Raw genomic sequence first — 20,420 nt, forward strand, 5'->3', positions numbered from 1 at the left:
CAACATGGGGTTAAAAGCCTCAAACCATCAATATCCATCTGGATTAGGTGATACATGTCGCAGCTGTACAAAGCAAGGAGCGGAGTACCTCTATTAGCAATTAGAGCTTCGTCTTTAAGGCTAGTGAACTCATTCTGGGCCAAGAGAATCTATCCACTGTATGCAGAGAGATGTAGGGTGGCTGCCTATGAGTTTGCTAAATATTGTAAATGATATTTAAACCTCAGTGGATGTGGACTTTGAAGAGGTGTATTGTAGATATAGTGCCTGAATGGAAGGTTATAAAAAAAAAGTAATCAAAGTAATGGGCTCCCCATCGGAAGTTCTCAAAAAGCAGTTCCTATCAACTCCAGAGTGAAAGATCAGTGGCTCTTTTATTACTGAGGTTCAGAAAAATGTATCCATACTTACATGAAAACTTTCTATCTACAAGTAGCAATATCCATAGATACAGCCAATTCTGGACAAGCTTGGGGCCAAAACAAAAAAGCAGAGCATTCCTTAGCTGTCACCTAAGTCAATGTATGTCTGTTTCAGAGCTAAGAATTTGTTATAAAGGTTAAGCCAGCTAGAATCCTGAGTCATAGAAGGTAACCCAAGTTAACCCAGATGGAAGGGTTTGGGCTGCTTACAGGGACTGACGGCTCTGCCTCCCCCTCCCATCCTGCAAATGTGCTGAAGACCAGAATTAGAGTTTGTGGGCTTCACTGTTTGAAGAAAGGAAAATTTCAGGTTAAGGATGGAATGCACTTGCTGTTCATGAAAGTGGAGAAAGGAGATGAGACTGAGGTGCTGATGGCAGAGTGTAGTGGCCTTTTTATTAAAAGGGGGCTTTAGGTTTCTTTCACTGCAAGCTTAGAAACATCTCTGCTGCTCCTCAAACCTCAGAAACACAAGCTTATCTATGAGAGTAAAACGAGTGCTACAAAGAGAGATTCCACACCGTAATCAGATATATGTTGGTTGTGGTATTGTTCTTCACTTCAGTGTCTAAAATACTCTTCATCTAGCTATTCAGGGGTGATTTTCAGTGATTGTTCATTTCCTTTTCCTGCCAGTATGTGGCATTCCATCACAAACTATATGTACTGAGCTTTGCTTTTGTATTGCAGTAAGTATTGTCAGAGCGGCAAGTTCGTAAGCAACATGAGGTAGTACAGACATCACTCTCTAGGGCGTCTCTTGCCAACCTACCATAATTCCGGTAGGGTTTGTGTACAAAACTGTAATGGCCAGCGTCTTTTTGTGATGGGAGGCGGTGAAAGTTACGCAAGAAACTACCCAGGGAAGCTAATGACTGCTAGGAGAGCAATAAATGTATTGTTCCAGTGCAGTAGAAAACAATGCAGATTGTTGGGCAGTGTTTTAAATTTGCCACAGTAGTTTGTTTCAAATACTTTGTACGTGCAAAAGCATACAGTGGACAGAGTCTGAAAAGAGTTCAAAAGGCTGGGTGGGTTATTTCATTCACCCTTAGAGTTGGAGCGCTGTGTGGAGGGAACAGTCTGTTCTTTTCCTCATATTAAGTCAATCTCAGGTTAACACCCTGCACAAGAGGGTAAAGGATTTGAACACCTCCACAAGGATGTGTGTGGTTTTTAAAACAAATATTCTATAGAATTTGTGCATGATTGTCTGAAAATGCTTTAGATAAACAGTTTAAATCTTAATATAAGGTCTTGATCAGGGGTCTGCAGTTGTTCTAGAGCAATAGCTATTATATTGTGTATGTCTGGGCTTTAATATTTTTAAGGAAATACAGAGATTTTTTTTTAAAAAAATTGTGGGGTGCTCTTGTAAGAGAACTCCTTTTGTGAATCAACTCCCCTTCTGCTTCCCCCAACCTGCACCTCTTCGTTAGCAAAATATTTCATTTGTGGACCACCAGCCATGGCTTCAAGGACTGCTAACAATCGAAGAAGAGTAATTATTTGTTGTTAAAGTCTAATTCATGGGAAATCATTGGTTAATTTGGTCGTTATATGTTGCGAACAGGTGAAGTCCCTTCCCCCATTACTACTGTAGATTTATTACGGGAGCCCCATTGTGCTGAGCACTGTACAAACACATAGCAAGAGAAAGTTCTTGCCTGAGGAGTTTATGCTCTGTAGCCTGGTCTACACTTAAATCTTTGGTCAACATAGCTACAGTACTGGGGTATGAAAAATCCACCACTGTGCTGACTTAAACACCTGGTGGAGATGTGGCTAGGCCAGCAGAAGAATGCTTCTTTTGTCCTAGCTACCGTCGCTTCGGGAGGTAGAGTTACTACAGTGATAGGTCAGCTCCTTCTGTCACAGTGGTGTGCATAGAATCATAGAATATCAGGGTTGGAAGGGACCTCAGGAGGTTATCTAGTCCAACCCCCTGCTCAAAGCAGGGCCAATCCCCAACTAAATCATCCCAGCCAGGGCTTTGTCAAGCTTGACCTTAAAAACTTCTAAGGAAGGAGATTCCACCACCTCCCTAGGTAACCCATTCCAGTGCTTCACCACCCTCCTAGTGAAAAAGTTTTTCCTAATATCCAACCTAAACCTCCCCCATCTACACACTGGGGTTACGGTGGCATAGCTACGAAGCTGCTGCTGTAACCCCTGCAATGTAAATAAGCCCTAAGTCTACACTTGAAATCTAGTTAAGACATAACACGGTGAGGTAAGAGTGATAGGAGCACACGTTTACTTAGCTCCTGTGGACAATTAGTACATTTAGGTTTTGTTTTAAAAGATCGGAGCAAGCTATTGATATCGGTAATCCCACTCGACTGCCCGTTGCCTGTGATTGTACATGACTGACCTGAATAGATCCATAGGGTGAAGCTTGTGAATGCTGAACCTCACATTCATGCACAGTTTTCTACGGTCTCGTACTTTCTGCCTCTCCCGTGTGTGCTTTCTCAGCCCTGCGGCAGGCTCAGTAAGCAGTTTTTAAAAAATGGCTCAACCTGTCCTTTAAGTGAGTTAAGTGTTGATGCCAGTCCTGGAGAAGTACCTTCCTGCTGGCCAGGTGCGGCACAGATCAAGTCAGTGACAGCTTCTGCCAACATGCCTCAACCCTTATCAAGGACCAACAGCTCATTTAGCAACCATGGCTGGTCACATCTTTTGCCTCTCTGCTGAGATGACTAACAAAGGATATGAAGACGGTATGTGTTTTTTAGAGAGATTGATGCTCGGAGTGCTGGGTGCAACATATGTTGAATTTTGCTGCTTTGGTCAGCTTGCTCCTGCTTTAAAAATCAAACACTGAACAGTACTTACTAGCTATTGAAATTCATTATAACTGAAATCCTCAGCATGCAGTCTATAGTATGTCTGTATATTCCCACACACTATGTACTTTATTTGTAGCCAGTTGCTTTGTAGATTATATGTTGATCCTCTTGTTTTCCATTTCATGTCTTTGTAGGTGCCTGGTGCCCAGGATTTGGTGGATTTCTCGCCCGTGTATCGATGCTTGCACATATATTCTGTACTGGTAAGTAGGTCTACGATGGTGTTTTCACTGTACAGTTTGTACAAATGGCACGGAAGTTTACCCTGATTTTGAATGGCAAGATTAGGTGCAGCTCCTTATATCTATGTAGACAGTCTTGGAAAGAACCTGTTGCATAACAAGTATTAGTGTCTGCTTATGTTCACCTTGAGAGAAAATGCAGTATCTAGTAAAATTAGAATCTCAGCAGCATGTGACAAAGGGAAGCAAGGGCAACATTGGGAGCCCACAGTAGAGGAAGGACTTTGAGTAAAAACCAAACAGCTATTTTATATTGGCAGACTGCAAAGATATATAAACCATTTTCTTCAGCCACAACAGCTTTGAGGTTTATAAGGAGCCAAATACAATTTCTAGCTTAAATATATTTCCCTAAAATAATTCTTCTTTAATCAAAATAACTGTTATATCAATGCAAAGTAATGTATTGAGTAATCAAGAAAGACAGCAGTTTTAGGTGGTGGTGGTTGTTTATTGCACCTTCCTTCTTTTGAAGACTGGAGAATTTCCAATCTTTAAAATCATATGGTATGTAACTAAATCCACAGTTTTACTGTCTTGGCTCAAGCTTTCTAGAAGTCGGACTTTTGCCATTTTATCTGCCCTGAAAAACATCAAGATATGTTTACATGGCTGTGTAAGTGATAAGACCATTTTCTGCTGCATTTTAGTCAGTTCTTGATCACTGTTGTATATTAAGAGAAAAATAATCATGTGACCCTGATCATCAGTTACACACAATGGTGGAAACCTTCCCACAATAGCAAAAATGTTACCTACCACATTGGCACTCCTACTTACCCAAATATTTCCCTCCAAAAAAAAATAAAAAAAAAATACAAAGATAAAAATTTGTAACTAACAAACAAATCAGTCAACCAGCCAACAAAACCAAGAGCTTTTATTTTGAAAACCAGAGACAAACCAGAGACTTTGTGAAGTCCACTAGGGAATTTGCGATCATCTTTACTTGGAAGGCACTGAGGTGATGTTTGGCAGTATAAAGCCCCAAGATAGATAGATCATCAGCAACTTTAGAGCCCGTTAATTTTCTGTCCACATTTGAGATGATGGATCTAGAATTCTAAATACTTGCTTTGTTTAGAAGGGTGGGTCCACTTAAAATCCAATAAAATTCACCTCTAATTTTGGTAGGTTGCTAGACAAAATGTGGTTTTCCAGGCCTTCCAGTATATTGATAAAAAGTTACTCCCTTCAATATGAGCAGAGAAAATGACCTTTGTGGGTGACACTTCAGCCATTACTCCCTTGTGTCATAATTTTTAGACTGCTGCAGTAATTCATCTGAGCCTTTCAAACTGGAAATCCAAAGACCTATTCGTCTGCAGCTGTTCTTTAATGACAGTAACCCACAGTTGCTGAAGAAAGGTCTTCAGCTTTCTCGGCCACAGGAGAACCCTCTAAAGTCAAGCCAGCACATAAGAAGAGTGCATGGTTTCTGCATGTAATCGAGCAGCTTTGCCTCCCTTGCAGCTGTGGAGACAGACCTAACAGAGTTGTTTCTTTTATGGTACATCTAAAGCCAGTCCTGCCCCCCCCACCCCCCCCAGCAATACCTACACATGAATTTGCTAAAGGAAAGAAATCATCATAAAAATGCAAATATAACCTTTTTGTCTTCATCTGTTAGTAATTATATAGCTTTGGCTACAATGCCATGATACTTCATTGGCAATAGAAAGTTAACCTACCCAGAATGTGTTCTATTTTGAGTGTACTCTGTCTTGGACAAAGACAAAATACTACATGTTGGATGCCTGCTTCAGGGAGTGTGCGAGTGTGCTTACCATTGTCTGAAGCCCTTGGTACATTTCAAAGTGTCATTTGATTTGGAAAAACTTCAGTTGTACATAGGTGTATATGTATATTTAATTTAAAGCAAAATCAGAGGCTCTGTTCTCATAGCTTTGCATATCATTGTTTAATAGAAGGCTGTATATAATGCTATTACGTAAAGGGTGAAAACAGGACATTAGTTTTTTGCATCAGTGTATGTTCAGAGTATTGCAGTCTGTAGTGCATATTTATCTTCTAGATTGACATTATATTCTGGTTTACATAATGGTGCTTTTACTGTTCATCCTTTATCATATATAGAACATGGCTGTATATTCCCCTATTGTATGCTAGAGAAATGCTACTTCTATAAACAGATTCCAGGCTAACGCTCCACGCCGCTGTTTGATTGCTTTCGGCTGCAGCTGGAAGTAAACCACTAGCCAGCCACTATGCTCTGGGAGAGAGTGCACCTGGAGCCTCTTTGATGTGCTCAAAAAGTAACTTGAGATGGGAAGAGTCATGTTAGATGAAGTCCATCCCTCTTCTGGGGATAGAATATAGACCCCCAATGGATACATGTCTGAATGATTAAATTATTATTCCTTTCTGCCTCACGTAGGCGTGGGACTCAATGTTTGTAAAGTGCTCTGAGATACTAAAATTGCTGTGTCAAATATTAATACTTAGCACTATTATAGCATTTTCCATCTTCAAAATGCATTGTAAACATCAACCCTCCCCACATCCCTGTGGAAGAGGTAGGTAGGTGTTATTCCCATTTGACGGAAAAACCTGAGGCAGTGAGGTCACAGAAGGAGTTGGCGACAGTGCTGGGATTAGAATTTAGGAGCTCTTCTCCCCAGTCCTCTGATGAGCCCACTAGACCAAACCCCTACAATACAGAATCTCAGCCAAAAGGCCTAGAAGAAGCAAGAAAAAGGCAGAATTGTCAAGAAGACGTGTGTAAAGCAAGAGCAGGGAAGTAAGGCAAGCAACCATAAAGGAAAATTATCCTTTTCCTGACCTGTGGTTGAATCCTGAACTGGTTTTCTAGGCCCAGCTAGTGTTGAACAATATCAAAGATTGGACAAGTACCAAGGGAAATGGCCACATCAGTGTCAGACGGAAGGCTCATAATATAATAGTTACCAAAACCTCCTAATATTTGTCATTTACAATAGTGTTATCTAAGTGCTTGGCCTGCAGTTACAAAGGCCTACTTTGAATAAACATTGCAATATTTATTATTTTTAGTGAAATCGACCTTCCAGTCACCTCGGTTTTATGGCTGTGCTGCTTATAAATTCCCAAAGGATTATTTGAAAAATCCTACTCATATCTGCCAGCCTTATCAGCAGGGCAGGAGTTCACATATTGTAACATGAGGTCAGCTTTCGGTCATGGTCTTGCAGACGGGGCCAGGCACCTGTAAATCCTTCCTTCAGCAACTAAAGCGAAGTACAATATCAAACAGGCAGTGAGACTTTTCCAGGAAGCGCTGAACTTTTGCAGGAAGGGCAGAGGAGAGGGAAAGAAAGTGAACAAGGGTCAGGCTGTGGTTAATTGAGAATTGGTCCTTGACTTGGTAACAGAGCTAGGGGAGACAGGCTATGATAGGGATGCTTTATGGGACTATTTGTCAGCAATCCTTTACTCTGAGAAACCAGCTGACTAATAATGGCTGTGGAGCCAGATGGAGATAGACGCCACTTTAAATATATACAAGCAAGAGAAAATATGACAAATGCACATAAAACCTGTGTGTATGTGGTGTACCCCTCTCCTCTTTTAACGGCTTATAGTGTACTTTGTTTGGGACAGGGACACAGATATGTTCTTCTGATATGCTTGTACGGTGCCTAGCATAATGGGGCCCTAATTCTGCTTGGGATCTCTGGATAACACAGACATTAATATTTTAAATCCTGGAATTGCATGCAAAAAATGAACTAGAGAGTTGAGAGAGCAAATGCATCATCACTGAGACACAGTGAGGCTAAGCAATTTGCCTTAAGTAGCACAGGGAGTCAGGGAGAGAGCCTAGAACAAAACCCTGCCTCTCCTCTATTCTAACCAGTCGACCAAAGTTAACCCCCCGTCGGATACACACAAATGACAGAATATACCCACTTTCTGTTTAGCAGCAATATATTTAAAGACATTTACTTACAATTAGCCTATAAATCTACAACTTCATTACGTTAGTGGTCTTTTCAGAGGTAATGGATCAGTATGCAGAATTGGTTAATGGATCCCTGTACAAAGCTGAGATGAAACTACAGTATTTGGGTGAAATGAATCTGCCATTGATATTTATTATATACTAGGTCTTCCCTCACCCAAATGTAACTCATAGAAAAGCTGGTTTGATCAATATCCAAAGTAAAGTAGGACAGATTGGGTTTGGGTTAGATGGTTTGTTTATCTCGTGTGGCATCTGTATAGCTGTTGGCAGTCTTGGATTTCGAACCCAAGAGATGGAATTGCTTTGCTTTACATAATATAAAATGAAAATTGATTATTGTGTTATGTGTCCTGTAAACTGAAGGGTGTAGAGAGGGGAACTTATCCCAAACCTGGAATGTAGCAGCAGTGAGACAGTCAAAAACAAAATCCGCTACAGTTGCCGAGGAATCTGCTTGGAACTGGCAGGTGACACTGTGATTCTGGATAAAGGAGACTGGAAGGAAAAGGTTTGGTTTTTTAAAATCATTTGAAACACTTCTGAATACTTACTGTCGGTGCAGTTCAACACCTTTGGCTGTGGTGTGCAGAAATGTTAAAGGGAGAACAAAGTTCCTAGTTCAGGCCATGAATATTGTTTTCTAGGTAGGTCTACAGAGCCTGCAGAAGCGAGCCTCCCAGCCTGGATCAATAGACGTGAGTGAGCAGGGCTCACGCTAGTGCTCTAAAAATAGCTGTGTAGACAGGGATTCGGAGTTGTTCTGCGACCTGAGCTGCAGCTTCACACTACTGTCTACACAGCTGTTTTTAGAGCATTAATGCAAGCCCTGCTAAGCCGAGTCTGTTGACCCAGGCTGGGAGGCTCACGTCTGAGGGCTGTGTAGACCTACCCTGTCAAGTGTTCATTTTGTCTTCTCTAGACCTCTCTTTTTTTTTTTTTTAACTTAAGTTAATTGATTGCCAGTTAGCTCGAGATACTTTACACACGTGTAAAGACTGGTGTGGGCAGTCCCCATGCTTTGATCCTGCCTACGGTGGGATCAGCCTCGGGTAAAGGTCAAGTGGCCTACAGAGTTATTTAAAAAAAAAAAAAATCTACAGTAGACAGTGCTTTAAGGTTTTATGCAGCTCTGCTCCTGTTTTCATCTCATCCCCTTTCATCAGTCACTTTATTGTCCTAGGCCAGGTCTATACTATAAACTTACATCGGTATAACTGTCGCTCAGGGGTGTGAAAACTCCAGACCCCTGAGCGACGCCGTTACGCTGACCTAACTCCCAGTGTAGACAGCGCTAGGATGATGAGAGGGCTTCTCCCATTGTAGACCTGCCCTTAAAAGTGGGGTTCAACTCTCAAAACTATGTAAAATGTGCCCTTTCCTACTCCTCACGTACGCAGGTGTTCTCTCTGGAAGTATTCAGCCATTTGCTTACTTCAGTGACTGCAGCAAGTGTTTACTGCTCTATTTCAGTTTGTCCTTCAGAGCCAGCACAGCTTTGGGAATGGGAGCTGGACTCATGCGTCCGCAGAATTGTTAATCGAGTGTTGATTGCAGAATGTATACAGTTAGTGATTCACGAGGCACAAGGGAACCCAGCTTGACTTTCAGATTCCAGGCTGAATTTTTGGCACTGATGGTTAGAAATAACATCCTTTTACGTTCAATGAGCAGATTAAATCTGGAGTTCTTGAGAGACCATATGAGTCTCTTTCCAGAATCATAACTTAAATGTCATTATTTATTTGTCCTAGCACTTTTCCTCCCTCCTAATAGTCCCTTCTCTGTTGTATTCATGTTCCTCTTCTTTCTGACTTTCTGCTCTAATATTTCATTTGCACTGGTGACTGCCAGTTGTTGCTTTGTCTGCCTCTTGGAAATATTGATTGTGACGGTTACTTTTCTTTTCGCTCCTTGCCCAACTCTGCAAGATTAGAGGTGCTACAGTATAGATAAAAATCTCATCTGCTCATGCTTTTGTAATAGGGATTGGAGTAGTTTCTCTTTTAAGATCTGATCATCACTCTTATTCTTGAAACTACTGTTCAAGTAATGTAGCTTGCAGACTTCTTTTTCATACTAAAAGAGATGCTTTCTTCTTTGAAACACATATTTATTTTATTCACTGATACTGTAATGTGGAGGGTCTGTTAATTCTTATTTTCTAGATCAGGGCTGTGAAGTTTGTTTTCACTGTGTCCTTGGGAATGTAAAGCTATTAAAAAGTTTCACCTTTTCTCTTGAGATTTTTTTTTTTGTTTAGTGGAAATTTTTCCTTCTAGAAATATCTAACTCCTAGTTCATCTCAGTTGCTTTGCAGATTGTCCCATCATTCTGTTCTGGCGTATCTCACTGTCTGCTGAGTTGGCTGACTCACCGGTGCCTGGTGGAGTTAGATAGCTGTAAACATGGTACTGAGATCATAGGGAAAGGCTAGGGTGAGATACTTTGTGCACTGGATTGATAAGGACACAGGAAAAGCCATTAGAGTGAACTGGTGTCAGTGACCTGAGATAACTGCTCTGTACTACGTGCTAATGGACCCTGGCTAGTGTGTCTGTCTGTAGTGGCCATAGATTTAACTTTTTGTAATTGTCATATTGCTCTTTTAACCTTGTGACCTTACTACCCATGGGGATACAACTTGACTTCGATCAAAGAAGAAGCAGAGAAATCAGTGTTCGTTCTAAGCTGGCTAGATATGATCACAGTGTTGGCTCTCCAAGTACTCAGTTTGGAAAACAGCCATGTTAGGGAAAAAACATATAATTCCTCCTAAATATAGTGGCAACGTACTATAACCCAAATGCAGGATCCTTGTCACCTGAAGGTAGGGGTTGCAAAGCATGATTAATCCAGGGCTTCAAGTCCCTTTCATAGTGATCACCATTTTTTATTTATTTACAAAACTAGGTGAGCCTTACCTGTCTGTTACACTGCATATGTAGACTAGCAAATTGCAGATACATTTAAACTTTAAAGCATAACTTTGCTTTTTCTCTTGATTCAATCACATCAGTTGTTATCCCAGTGGTTAAAATAAGGGGTTAACCAACAGTCTTAGTTGCTCCGCGGAAGGTAAGGGGTCAGGACTCAGACAACAGCTCGTCATGAGAGATTATTCATTTTAAATGGTCCAGAACATGGAATGGATTGAGTTTTCAGTATCCCCAGCACTACTTCTTGTTTTGCTCAAATACTGACCCAGACTGACCTTGCTGAGTTTGTGAGAGGGTCACAGAAACATTCTGAGTTTGAAGAACGCTCTGACGTTATGGTGAAGATCTTCCGTGGTGGTGTCAAGGTGCAGTGACCTCTCAGGAGGAACACCACAGTGATGGAGCCAGTGCTGAAGAGGAACACTGATCTGAAAAGAGTTTTCTGAAAGTGTATTGGATTAGAGTGAGAACAAGGTCAGCCTCCATTAAGTTTGTTTTCCTAGGCAAAACTCGGTTAAACTGGAGGGGAAAAGGTTCTCTCTGCCTGCCTAGCAGATCTTCCCATGTTAAACCTCTCCTCCCACCCTCAGATTTCTACTTTGGAGCTGCTGTTCTTTCCACAGCTGGATCAAAACCACTCCTTAAACAGCTGTAGGTGATGCAGTTGAACAGTAGGAGACTACCTTCTGGGACTGAATATGATCTACTGCCCCTACATTGATGGTGCCCCACGCCTCTGAGTTGTGCCTGGATTGTATTGTCTCATGGAAGTGCAGGGTCTTGCCACTAGATTGTCAGACCATGCTCTTAGCCTGACATTCTGCATACTGAATTCATTTCCTCTCTTTTTTTTTTTTTAGCAAGTGATACCAATCGTGTCTATGTGATATCCGCCTTTTATTTTGTTACTTTATAGTACCCAGAAGTTTGGTACCCTTGGTTCCTAAGAGTGTTTATATTCAATAGAGTAAGTGAAAAGTGTGAACCTTTAAAATGTAGCTTGTAAAGAAAGTTATGAATGTGAGTTTGTCTCGTACGGTCCAACTATTTGCATTACTAAAGCAACATATTTTCTCCCGACATAGCTCCTGAGAATTGTCAAGTTCTGACACTCAAGCTGACCAGAAACTCCCATTCCTAAAGAGGACTGTGAAATAATTAGCCACCCTGTTTCTGTGAATCACATAGAATAGAATAGAATTGCTTGGTGCATAGCTGTGTTTTTGCTCTTTCCCTGCTACATATGTAGTTTAAGTACCTGTGTGTACCTTAGTTGGGAAATGATTGTCATCCTGTTTTGAATACAGTCTCTTTTTTATGAAGGATCTTGAGTTGGCTGAAAGTTAATTCTCCGTCTGTTTACAAATACTTATTCAGGAAGGGGTGTGCAATTTACAGGACAGACTTATGACGCATACACCCGCTATTTCAGGGGCACATGCCTTTGTTCAGGAGAATGTGGAAATAAGGCACAGCATGTACAATGAACAAATGATGCCCTTGCATTCCAAGAGTGTGGTACTAAAGCGGCTTGCTATCTGATGGGATGGTGATGTTTTAATGATGGAGAGATAAGAGAAACACATTGAGTAATGTTCTGAATACCAGTGCCTCTTCAAACTGCAACTGGTGGTCTACTTAGGTCATGTTATATGGATGACATGAGGCAAGAGCAAAGATTCTGAGATCTGATCTGATAAGCACTCTGTGTGCAGTAATGTATTTTGCAGTATGTATAATAAAATTGCATATAGCTTCGAGGCTGACTCAGTTTTGCAAAACCTGGACTCCCTGGAATCACAGGTTTAAAATCTGGCACAAATGATTCGTCGCTTTAGCCTTCTGAAGTTGTTAATTTGAGTTCTAAGAGGCATACTGTTTGTGGATCTGTGGGGTGAAATCTTAAAAAATCAGAGGTCCTATGTGCTACACATGGACACTTAAGATTCTACAGAAATTGTTATGAGACTAGGGATTTGCCTTGTGCTGTTAAACCGCATCATCTTGTTGCATAATTTACTGCATCCAGCTTTTCTAATGCCCTCTCACCCCGGAAGTGGTTGTATTTCAGTGTTCCTGTAGTACATAGTTTAAAGGCTTTGGGCTCCTTCAGGATGAAAAGCTGTGTGTGTGTTTGTGTGTATAATGCTGTATAAAAGTAGCACCTGTTCTTTTGAATAATAGCTGCAAATTTTAGTCAAAGGATATATGTTTCTGATGGTGACTGTAATGCTGAAAATTGTAGACTGAGGGCATCACCGTAAAGGTCTTGTAGCCCAAGGGCTGTGCATCTTGCACAACAGCTGCTTGAAAAAATCAAATACCATTTTATTTTACCACCTCTTTGTTTTAACGTGGGAATAACAAGAAAAAAATTGTATCTTGGGTGCTTAGTGAGTTCTCTTGTTTATGAAAGCACAGGGCACCTAAGCATGCTTCCCGAGGCAATCCTGCCAAACTGCTCTAGTTTACGTGATGCTGTAGAGCAGGGGTGGCCAACCTGGGGCTCCGGAGCCACGTGCGGCTCTTCAGAGGTGAATCTGCGGCTCCTTGTACAGGCACCGACTCCAGGGCTAGAGCTACAGGCGCCAAATTTCCAGTTTGCGGGGGCGGAGGGGGTTCACTGCTCAGGCCCTGCCCCAACTCTACCCCTTCCCGCCCCCTCCTCTGAGCCTGCAGTGCCCTTTTTCCTCCCCCTCGCCCCCGGAGCTTCCTGCATGCCACGAAACAGCTGATCGGGAGGGAGGGGGAGGCACTGATTGGCGGGGCTGCCAGTGGGCGGGCGCGCTGGGAGAGGGGGAGCTGATGTGGGGGCTGCTGACGTGTTACTGTGGCTCTTTGGCAATGTACCTTGGTAAATTCTGGCAGCTCCTCAGGCTCAGGTTGGCCACCCCTGCTGTAGTGCGTAGTTGTTTATGCTGTGGAGTGGAAAAATGTGATGGTATACAAACAGGGCAGCACTGTCCCTTTCCCAAAGAGCTTACAGCCTAAAAAGACAAAGGGTAGAGTCAAGGACTCCATCATACAACCTAAGTGACCTGAGGTCCTTATGTGTGTGTATGTAATACCTATCCCCAACTTTTCCTCTACCTAGTCATTGTAAGTTCCTCACCTGACTGTCATCTGCAAACCCATAATTACTGCCATCTGCATGTTGTTTTTTGGGGGAGGGGCACAAAAGAAGGGGGATGGTATCCTGAGGTACCAGCGTCCTGAGGTACCTACAAATGTGCCTGTCTAGTAGGTGGATGGAGGCACATAAGCCCTCACTGTTGAATGCCATGTTTCTTTGTGTGTGTAAGAATCCTGGTGGTTTTAACCCTTTCATGTTTGTTCTTTTTAGTGCACTTTCTCGTTTCACTTATTTCTTAGAGCCCTTTGTCTTTTAATGTAGTGCGTTAACATTGTTAAACTTTCTCTCAGCATGGTTTTTAATAAATCCTCCCCCTTGCTTCTGCCGCTCTCCATCCAACCTCAAGTCCTAAACTGTTGGACTCCACCCTATAAGCTATATTGGTTCTGCGGTGTTAACAGGGTTTATAAAAAGATCAAACTTTTCGTTAAGTTGGAAAAGGAAGCAGATCTGACTGTGAATCCGGGCAGTAGGAGATTAGTCGTGTAGGAGGTGCCATCTTTCAGAGAACTACTGCACTTCAGGTCCATTTTTGGTCAGTAATTTGCTATGAAGTGTCTAGATTGCCTGTCTGAATTCAGCCTATTTTGGTAGTGACTGAAAGGAGTAACCATCTGGTGGTTAAGTCTAGAGATGGAAAACAGCTACTAGATCACCAAGTCCTTCCCCTGACAGAGGAGGTATCCAATATTACATTGATATTGTATGTGATCTTAGCCAAAAGTCTGAAGGGGGTGAGTCTGTCTCTCTCCTGTGCATGTAAGAGCCATCATAGTAACTGGAACTAACTAGCCCCACTTGTTGGCAGTCTCAGCAGAGAGGCTAAGGACTTAATGTGTCATAGAGACTGAACTCTCCTCTCATCCCAACAGTGGGGGTTTGATCACATTGTTGAATGGGTTTATACAACTGCCTTCTGTTCTGTGCTGAGAGGACAATAGTCTGCAGTACACATGCTAAAATAAAATAAACTTCTCACTTTTGCGGCCAAGATCTTTTTCCCTGGAGCTCCTGGTTAAGAGAGCAAAACAAATGTGCGAGTTTAACAAACGATTTCCCAAGCTTAAAATGTCACATATCAGTTTTAAAAATGAGTAAATGTTCTTTCACTTGAAACTAAGACAATATGTGCGATGGATGGTTTTGCTAATTTCTGAGCCTGCAATTGAATTTATAGAAAGAGGAGCCTCTTCTTTACTAAAGAAACCTTAAAATAAAATCATCTTTAATTTAATGGCATAACATTTTTTTTCTAGTGCAAAGGTCTCCCATTTAGTAGCGCATTTCCCTTTGTCCTTTTCCAGGCAACTAATGCAGAGTTTGTCTGTCAGAGATTACTAGTTCTGTGACAAGAGGTGGTTATTACAAAGGCAAAATGCAAAACAGGAACAAAATTAATTACCTGAATTCTTTGCAGCTAATGCTCTCTTAAAAACATTGTCTCCCTTTGTCCTTTTCTGTGGTCTTCCTGTTTCCTTGTCCCCACTATGCCCTGTAGTTTTGTTGTTCATCGTACCTAGGGGCTGATTCTGCAACTCTGACCATGATTATTACCTTACTCAGTGAGTGTTCTCTTTGAAATCAGTGGAACTATATACTACTCATATGAATAAATCCTCCTTTGCTAATTCTTGGAATGGACTTTTCCTGAAGTAGGCTAGACCAAGCTCCTGCCAGTGTGCACAGCTTATACTTGAGAAATAATTGTTCCTCTCCCTCGCATGAAGTCTTTGCATTTGGTTCTTCTGGTGGGAAAAGTGGTAATCTCTTGAGAACTGGAGGATTTTCATGTCAGCTCACTATTAAAGTTTTAATGAAGAATTTAAAACACGGTATGAAACCATAAATACCACACTATTGTATCCATTCATCATGACCTCAGGATGCTGGGGTAACCTAAGGAAAGGAAGACTGGAAATAGAGGAAAGAATGGAAACCAACATACAAGTAAGGCAGACATTCCTGGGCTTAAGTGTGGAGGGTAGCTGAAACAAGGGGAGACTGCCAAAAATATGACCTGAAGATTACTAGCTGCTTGCTGTTGTAACAAGGAAAAATCATTCTTCGTCATCCTTGGCTAAATCCTAATGCACTTCAGTCTTCTGGGCCACAGTCATTTTGTAACTAGTGTTTCTTTAGTGTGGTCTTTAAATTTTTTTTTTTTAAAGTTGAAAAGCCATATTTTCCAGACTGAAAAACACAGGCTACCTTGTTCAGTCAATGTAGTTTAGGTCAAGTGTAGTTATGAAAAACAGATGAATTCTGGTGATCAAGTTGTACTTTGACAAATATTCCATTGTTTGAGCATGCAGTAATTTCTTTAAAATGTTACACAGTTCTGGTCTGAGATTGGCTTCTTTCTTTTAGCCTGCAGCATGTCACCACGTAAAGGTCTCGTCAGTCAAAACTTAAAACACCAGCTTCCTTGTATAGGATATCGAGCAGAAGTGTTCACTGCAAAATAGATTTGGATTCCTCCTTCGCTGTTAAAGTATAGGGACTTGAATATGCATATCACTTTGGCATGTGCTCACTTTGTGCTGTCAGATCTGTTAGAAGTGGCATTTTCTCCCATGCAGGATTTACTGAGTGGCCCTAATGTACATCTTCAAGAGAAATGTATTTGCCTGTTTTGTTAATGTTAACACAGTGCTCTAGCCCATTAGTGATTTGGTTAATCATATTTCGCCTTCATACAAGTCTTCCTTGCCTTGTCAACAGAACAGAATGTTCTGCCTTATAGATCTTAGATACTTTTATGGCCTCTCTGAGCAGCTCACAGTCTTTTAATGTCTCTGTCATCACAACACCTCTGTGAGGTAGGGTTGTGCTATTATCTCCATTTTACAGATTTGGTGATCTGAGGCACAGAGAGACTAATGAATTTCTCAGTCACACAAGTTTTCACAGAGGCACTGAAGTGATTTCTGCATATAGCTTATATTCAGTGTGTTTATAAAGCTTTTGAGGATGAAAAGCAATGTAGACATGTATACTAGCTTTTAATGTTACTGTTAGCTCTGTTTAGGCCAGTTAGTCCAAAATGTGCCATAAAATCACCTTTCAAATACCTTTCTCTATCCCCAAATCCATGTCCCCCTTCCAGAAAATTCCACCAGCTCTTAGAAAGCAGGGCTGTATTTTACCCAGTGGGTCCCTAAAGTGTTCTGGATGCTTTATTTAAAAAAAAAATAAAAAAATAAAGGCAAGACATGATCCCTGCCACAAAGAGCTTTACAACCTAACTTGGATATGTTGCAATTCATGGGGTAACTGGTATTAGGAAGGCGAATCAGATGAGGAAGGCCAGTTACAGCACCAGATCACTCCAGTTAGGCATGTGCATATCTTGGTAGTTCTAGGAGAAGCATGTTTTAAAATAATCAAATGTTGATTTTAAATGGGTTTTAAAAAATTGATAGAGACTGCATCTTGCATGTGTCCATCCGTGGCTTTGATCACAGGACAAGAATGGATCAGACCTCAGAACAGATGGGTAGGAGAATATGCATGATTTGGCCTACCAGCCATAAGAGTACGCTCTTAAACTGTTTTGTCATAAAACAAAATAAAAATTTTAAAAATTGAGAAGCTTTTTTGTTTGATGTCTTATCAGTGCCCTGGTTCTCTTCTTGCGCGTGATCATGTGTTTCAACGCTTGTTTCCCTGCTGCTGCTTGGAGATAAAAATGTATTCATCAGTCAAAAATATTACTCTTCACAATGAATCTTAATTAATACATGTTGTTTTTCATCCACTACAAGGAAATATGAAAGCCAAAGCTGTCATTTTGGAAACGTTTAGTGTATTGCTTACTTTTTAAAGATCCGTAAGATCAAAACCCCAGATCACTTTTCAGCCATAGCTGTTCCAAATATTGTGCTCTTCCTGTTTTAGCTATTTAAAAAAATAGAAATGAACATTTTGAAGAACCCAAAAGAAAAATGTTTAAAACCTGTAAATCATTTAATTCTGTGTGAAAATTAAATGTATTTTAAATATGCAAACTATTTTTAAATACTAGAAATTTAATTTTGAAAGTCTAATCCAGCAGTACTTGTACGTAGGGATCTCAATGGGAGCTTTGTGAATTGTAAGTGTTAAAAAGGGCTGCACGATTGGAAAGATTATCATCTGCGTTCTGTTATAGTTTACCTATTTTGAGTAAACGTAACCCCCACACTTTACCAAGCATGATGTAAGGTGGGCAAAATTTGGATTGGAGAAGCTGAAAATCTAATACGCTAGGGGTTGTCATACCATAGCTGAATAAACTCTGGCATCTCTGAATGACTGAAGGAGTACCAAATTCATCAACTACTGTTAAATTTGAAGAAAGACACATTTCAGGTTAACATTTAAACCTACTAAAATATGAGTGATAGTCTGAGATATAGATTATTCTTCAAGAAGAATTGTGGCTGCATCATACTAGGAGCCCATTTCACCCTGAATATCCAAGTGTGCTTTACACCTTTTTATAAAACCTGAAGAAGAGCTCTGTGTGAGTTCGAAAGCTTGTCTCTCTTACCAACAGAAGTTGGTCCAATATACGAGATTACCTCACCCATCTTGTCTCTTTAATATCCTGGGACAGACACGGCTACGACAACACTATAAAACTGTACACAAGTACCACTTTGTTTGCAGCAGTGGTATGCAAGGTGAAATTTTATTGCCTGTATTATGCTTGAGGTCAGACTCGATGATAATAGTCTCTTCTGACCTTAAGATCCACCTTTGGGGAGTAATGTAATAGCTGTTTAAAGGGGCATGACAGTACACAACAGTTTAGGACTAGAAGTTAAGACTCTAATCCAATTGAAAGTACAGGGGATTTTAGGTAAAATGGATTTTATCTGAGTTGGAATTTAGCTAGCAAACAGGGGCTAACACCCAAAATATTCCTTGGAATCCCTATTTACTGAAGTGCTCAAGACCTTGGTTTTATGTCGCACCCAAAAGATAGCAGCTCCCAATGCCTTGCTAATAGGTTTATCCAGAACTGAACTAAAGGGGAAAGTACAGTGTTCCTCGCTGAAAAGGTAGTACCATTTTGTGCACCATTCCTTGGAGGTCTTTCATCAAAGTACTTGCCCAGCTACCCCTGTGTAGCTTGTGGCATCTGACAGCATCACAGGAGGCATTGATATTTCCGCAATCTTTAATTATAGCAAATAAAGATTAAAATTCTCTTGAGCACGAATAGTTTATTTAAAAGGACATCAGAGTTGGCAGATCCAAGATTTCATCCGTCTTTTTTGCTTGTTCATACATAAAATTCATACATCTTTATGTTGCTCAGTATAAAGTACAAAAAGTACTTCAGAATGTCCTTTCTTCTGTATTACATTGAACTCCTCTGGCACCTTTCATCCGAGGCTGTCAAAGCTGTTTACAGATGCTAATTAAACCTCACTGCACCTGTACAAGGTGAGCAGTGCTAGCCACATTTTGCAGCTGGCAGGACTGAAACACACAGAGAGGTTAACTTTCCCAAGGTCAGTGGCAGGGCTGGGAAGAGAACCCAGATCTCTTGTCTCCTAGTCCTCTGCGTTGACTGCTACATGGGCTTTCCTTCTACTTATTTAAAAAGAAAGCACAACCCTCTAACCATCCAAGCCCTGAACATATGGACTCAAACACCCTTTCTCTTAAGAAAATAGCCATTGGTTTTAAGTTTCCAAGGAGCTAGATTCTGTATTCCAAGTAGAATTCAAAGTGGGGAATCCTATCTTTTATCCGACAGGTCACAATATTACAGCTGCGGTTGAACCATGCAAAGACCAAGTAAAGGTAAAATGGCCGGTAAAAGGTAAAGGTGAATTATCAGTCTTACTACTCCCATCTCTGAAGTCTTTGTAAATTTTGCTTTATAAAGTGCTTCGGTGAAAGCAGTGATCTAATTTTCCCTGAGGAGGCCAGTTGTGCCCATTCAGTATTCTATGATACATTCTTTTATCACTCTTATCACTGTAATATCTGAGGACCTTCCCATTGTGCAGTAAGAGACGTGATTGACATCTATCATTTATTGTTTGTTCTCTCTTATCTTTCCCCAGGCAGAGAATTGTGTATGTTTTGTTTTAGTAGTGTTTTGTTTTGTTTTGTTTTTAAAATGTACACGTTGTGTGTGTTAGAAGAGGCTGGTTGGAGGAGTGCACCTGGCACTTGGAGTGCAGGGTGGTGTGGTTTGTGATGGTCCTTTCGTTCCCTTGACCGTTTGTTTTATAGTCTCAGACCAGTCCTTGAGAAAGCTCTGTCTGCTGCAAAAATGGATTTTATCCTGTAGTAGAAAGAGGGCCTTGAAGATAAGGTCTGAGACCTTGACCTTGAATTGATATTCTGTGGGAAGCCAATGCAGAGAGCAGAGGACAGGTCTGATGTGCACTTGTAGCCAGTGTTGCTGGGGAGACATATTGCAGCGTTCTCCACTGACTGGTGTTTTCTAGGGGCTGATGGCTTCATGCCCATTCTCTCAAGTACAGACAGAAAGATTAGTCAGTTCAGTCAGTCAGATTACACAGGTGAATTTTTAAAAGCCATATTACAAACTATAAATACTGTTACTCAACTTTTGATTTATAAAAGTTTTCAATTCATTCTGCTCTCTTACCTCCAGTGTCCCATTTGCTGATGTCATTCCATAAATGTGCTTAGGTTTTTGGTTGATCCTAGAAATTAAAACTCGGAGTTTATTTAGATGCCTTTACTGTCTGTCCTCTCTGCTGCTCTCCTGTACAATTTGGACCACTTCAGCCTCACAGCACTTAGTGTCTCTCTCCTAGCAGCTTGCCAGCACTACCTCTCACTGCTGGGCAAGGTCATAGGCCAGGGGTCGGCAACCTTCGACACGTGGCCCATCAGGGTA

At 41.1% G+C, this 20,420-nt stretch overlaps 1 protein-coding gene across 2 annotated transcripts in view; it reads left to right on the forward strand.

Annotated features, from left to right (window-relative positions):
* The window catches only part of EXOC6B (exocyst complex component 6B), a 449,074-nt gene that overhangs the window by 203,859 nt on the left and 224,795 nt on the right, over positions 1 to 20,420 (forward strand). For both annotated transcript variants that reach the window (XM_084627625.1, XM_084627626.1), the window contains exon 8: positions 3,409 to 3,477. In XM_084627625.1, the coding sequence (XP_084483751.1) occupies positions 3,409 to 3,477 (69 nt within the window). The remainder of the gene's footprint in view (positions 1 to 3,408; positions 3,478 to 20,420) is intronic.

The sequence above is a fragment of the Lepidochelys olivacea genome (assembly GCF_965140295.1).
Source record: "Lepidochelys olivacea isolate rLepOli2 genome assembly, chromosome: 4".
In the NCBI taxonomy this organism is placed as follows: domain Eukaryota; kingdom Metazoa; phylum Chordata; order Testudines; family Cheloniidae; genus Lepidochelys; species Lepidochelys olivacea.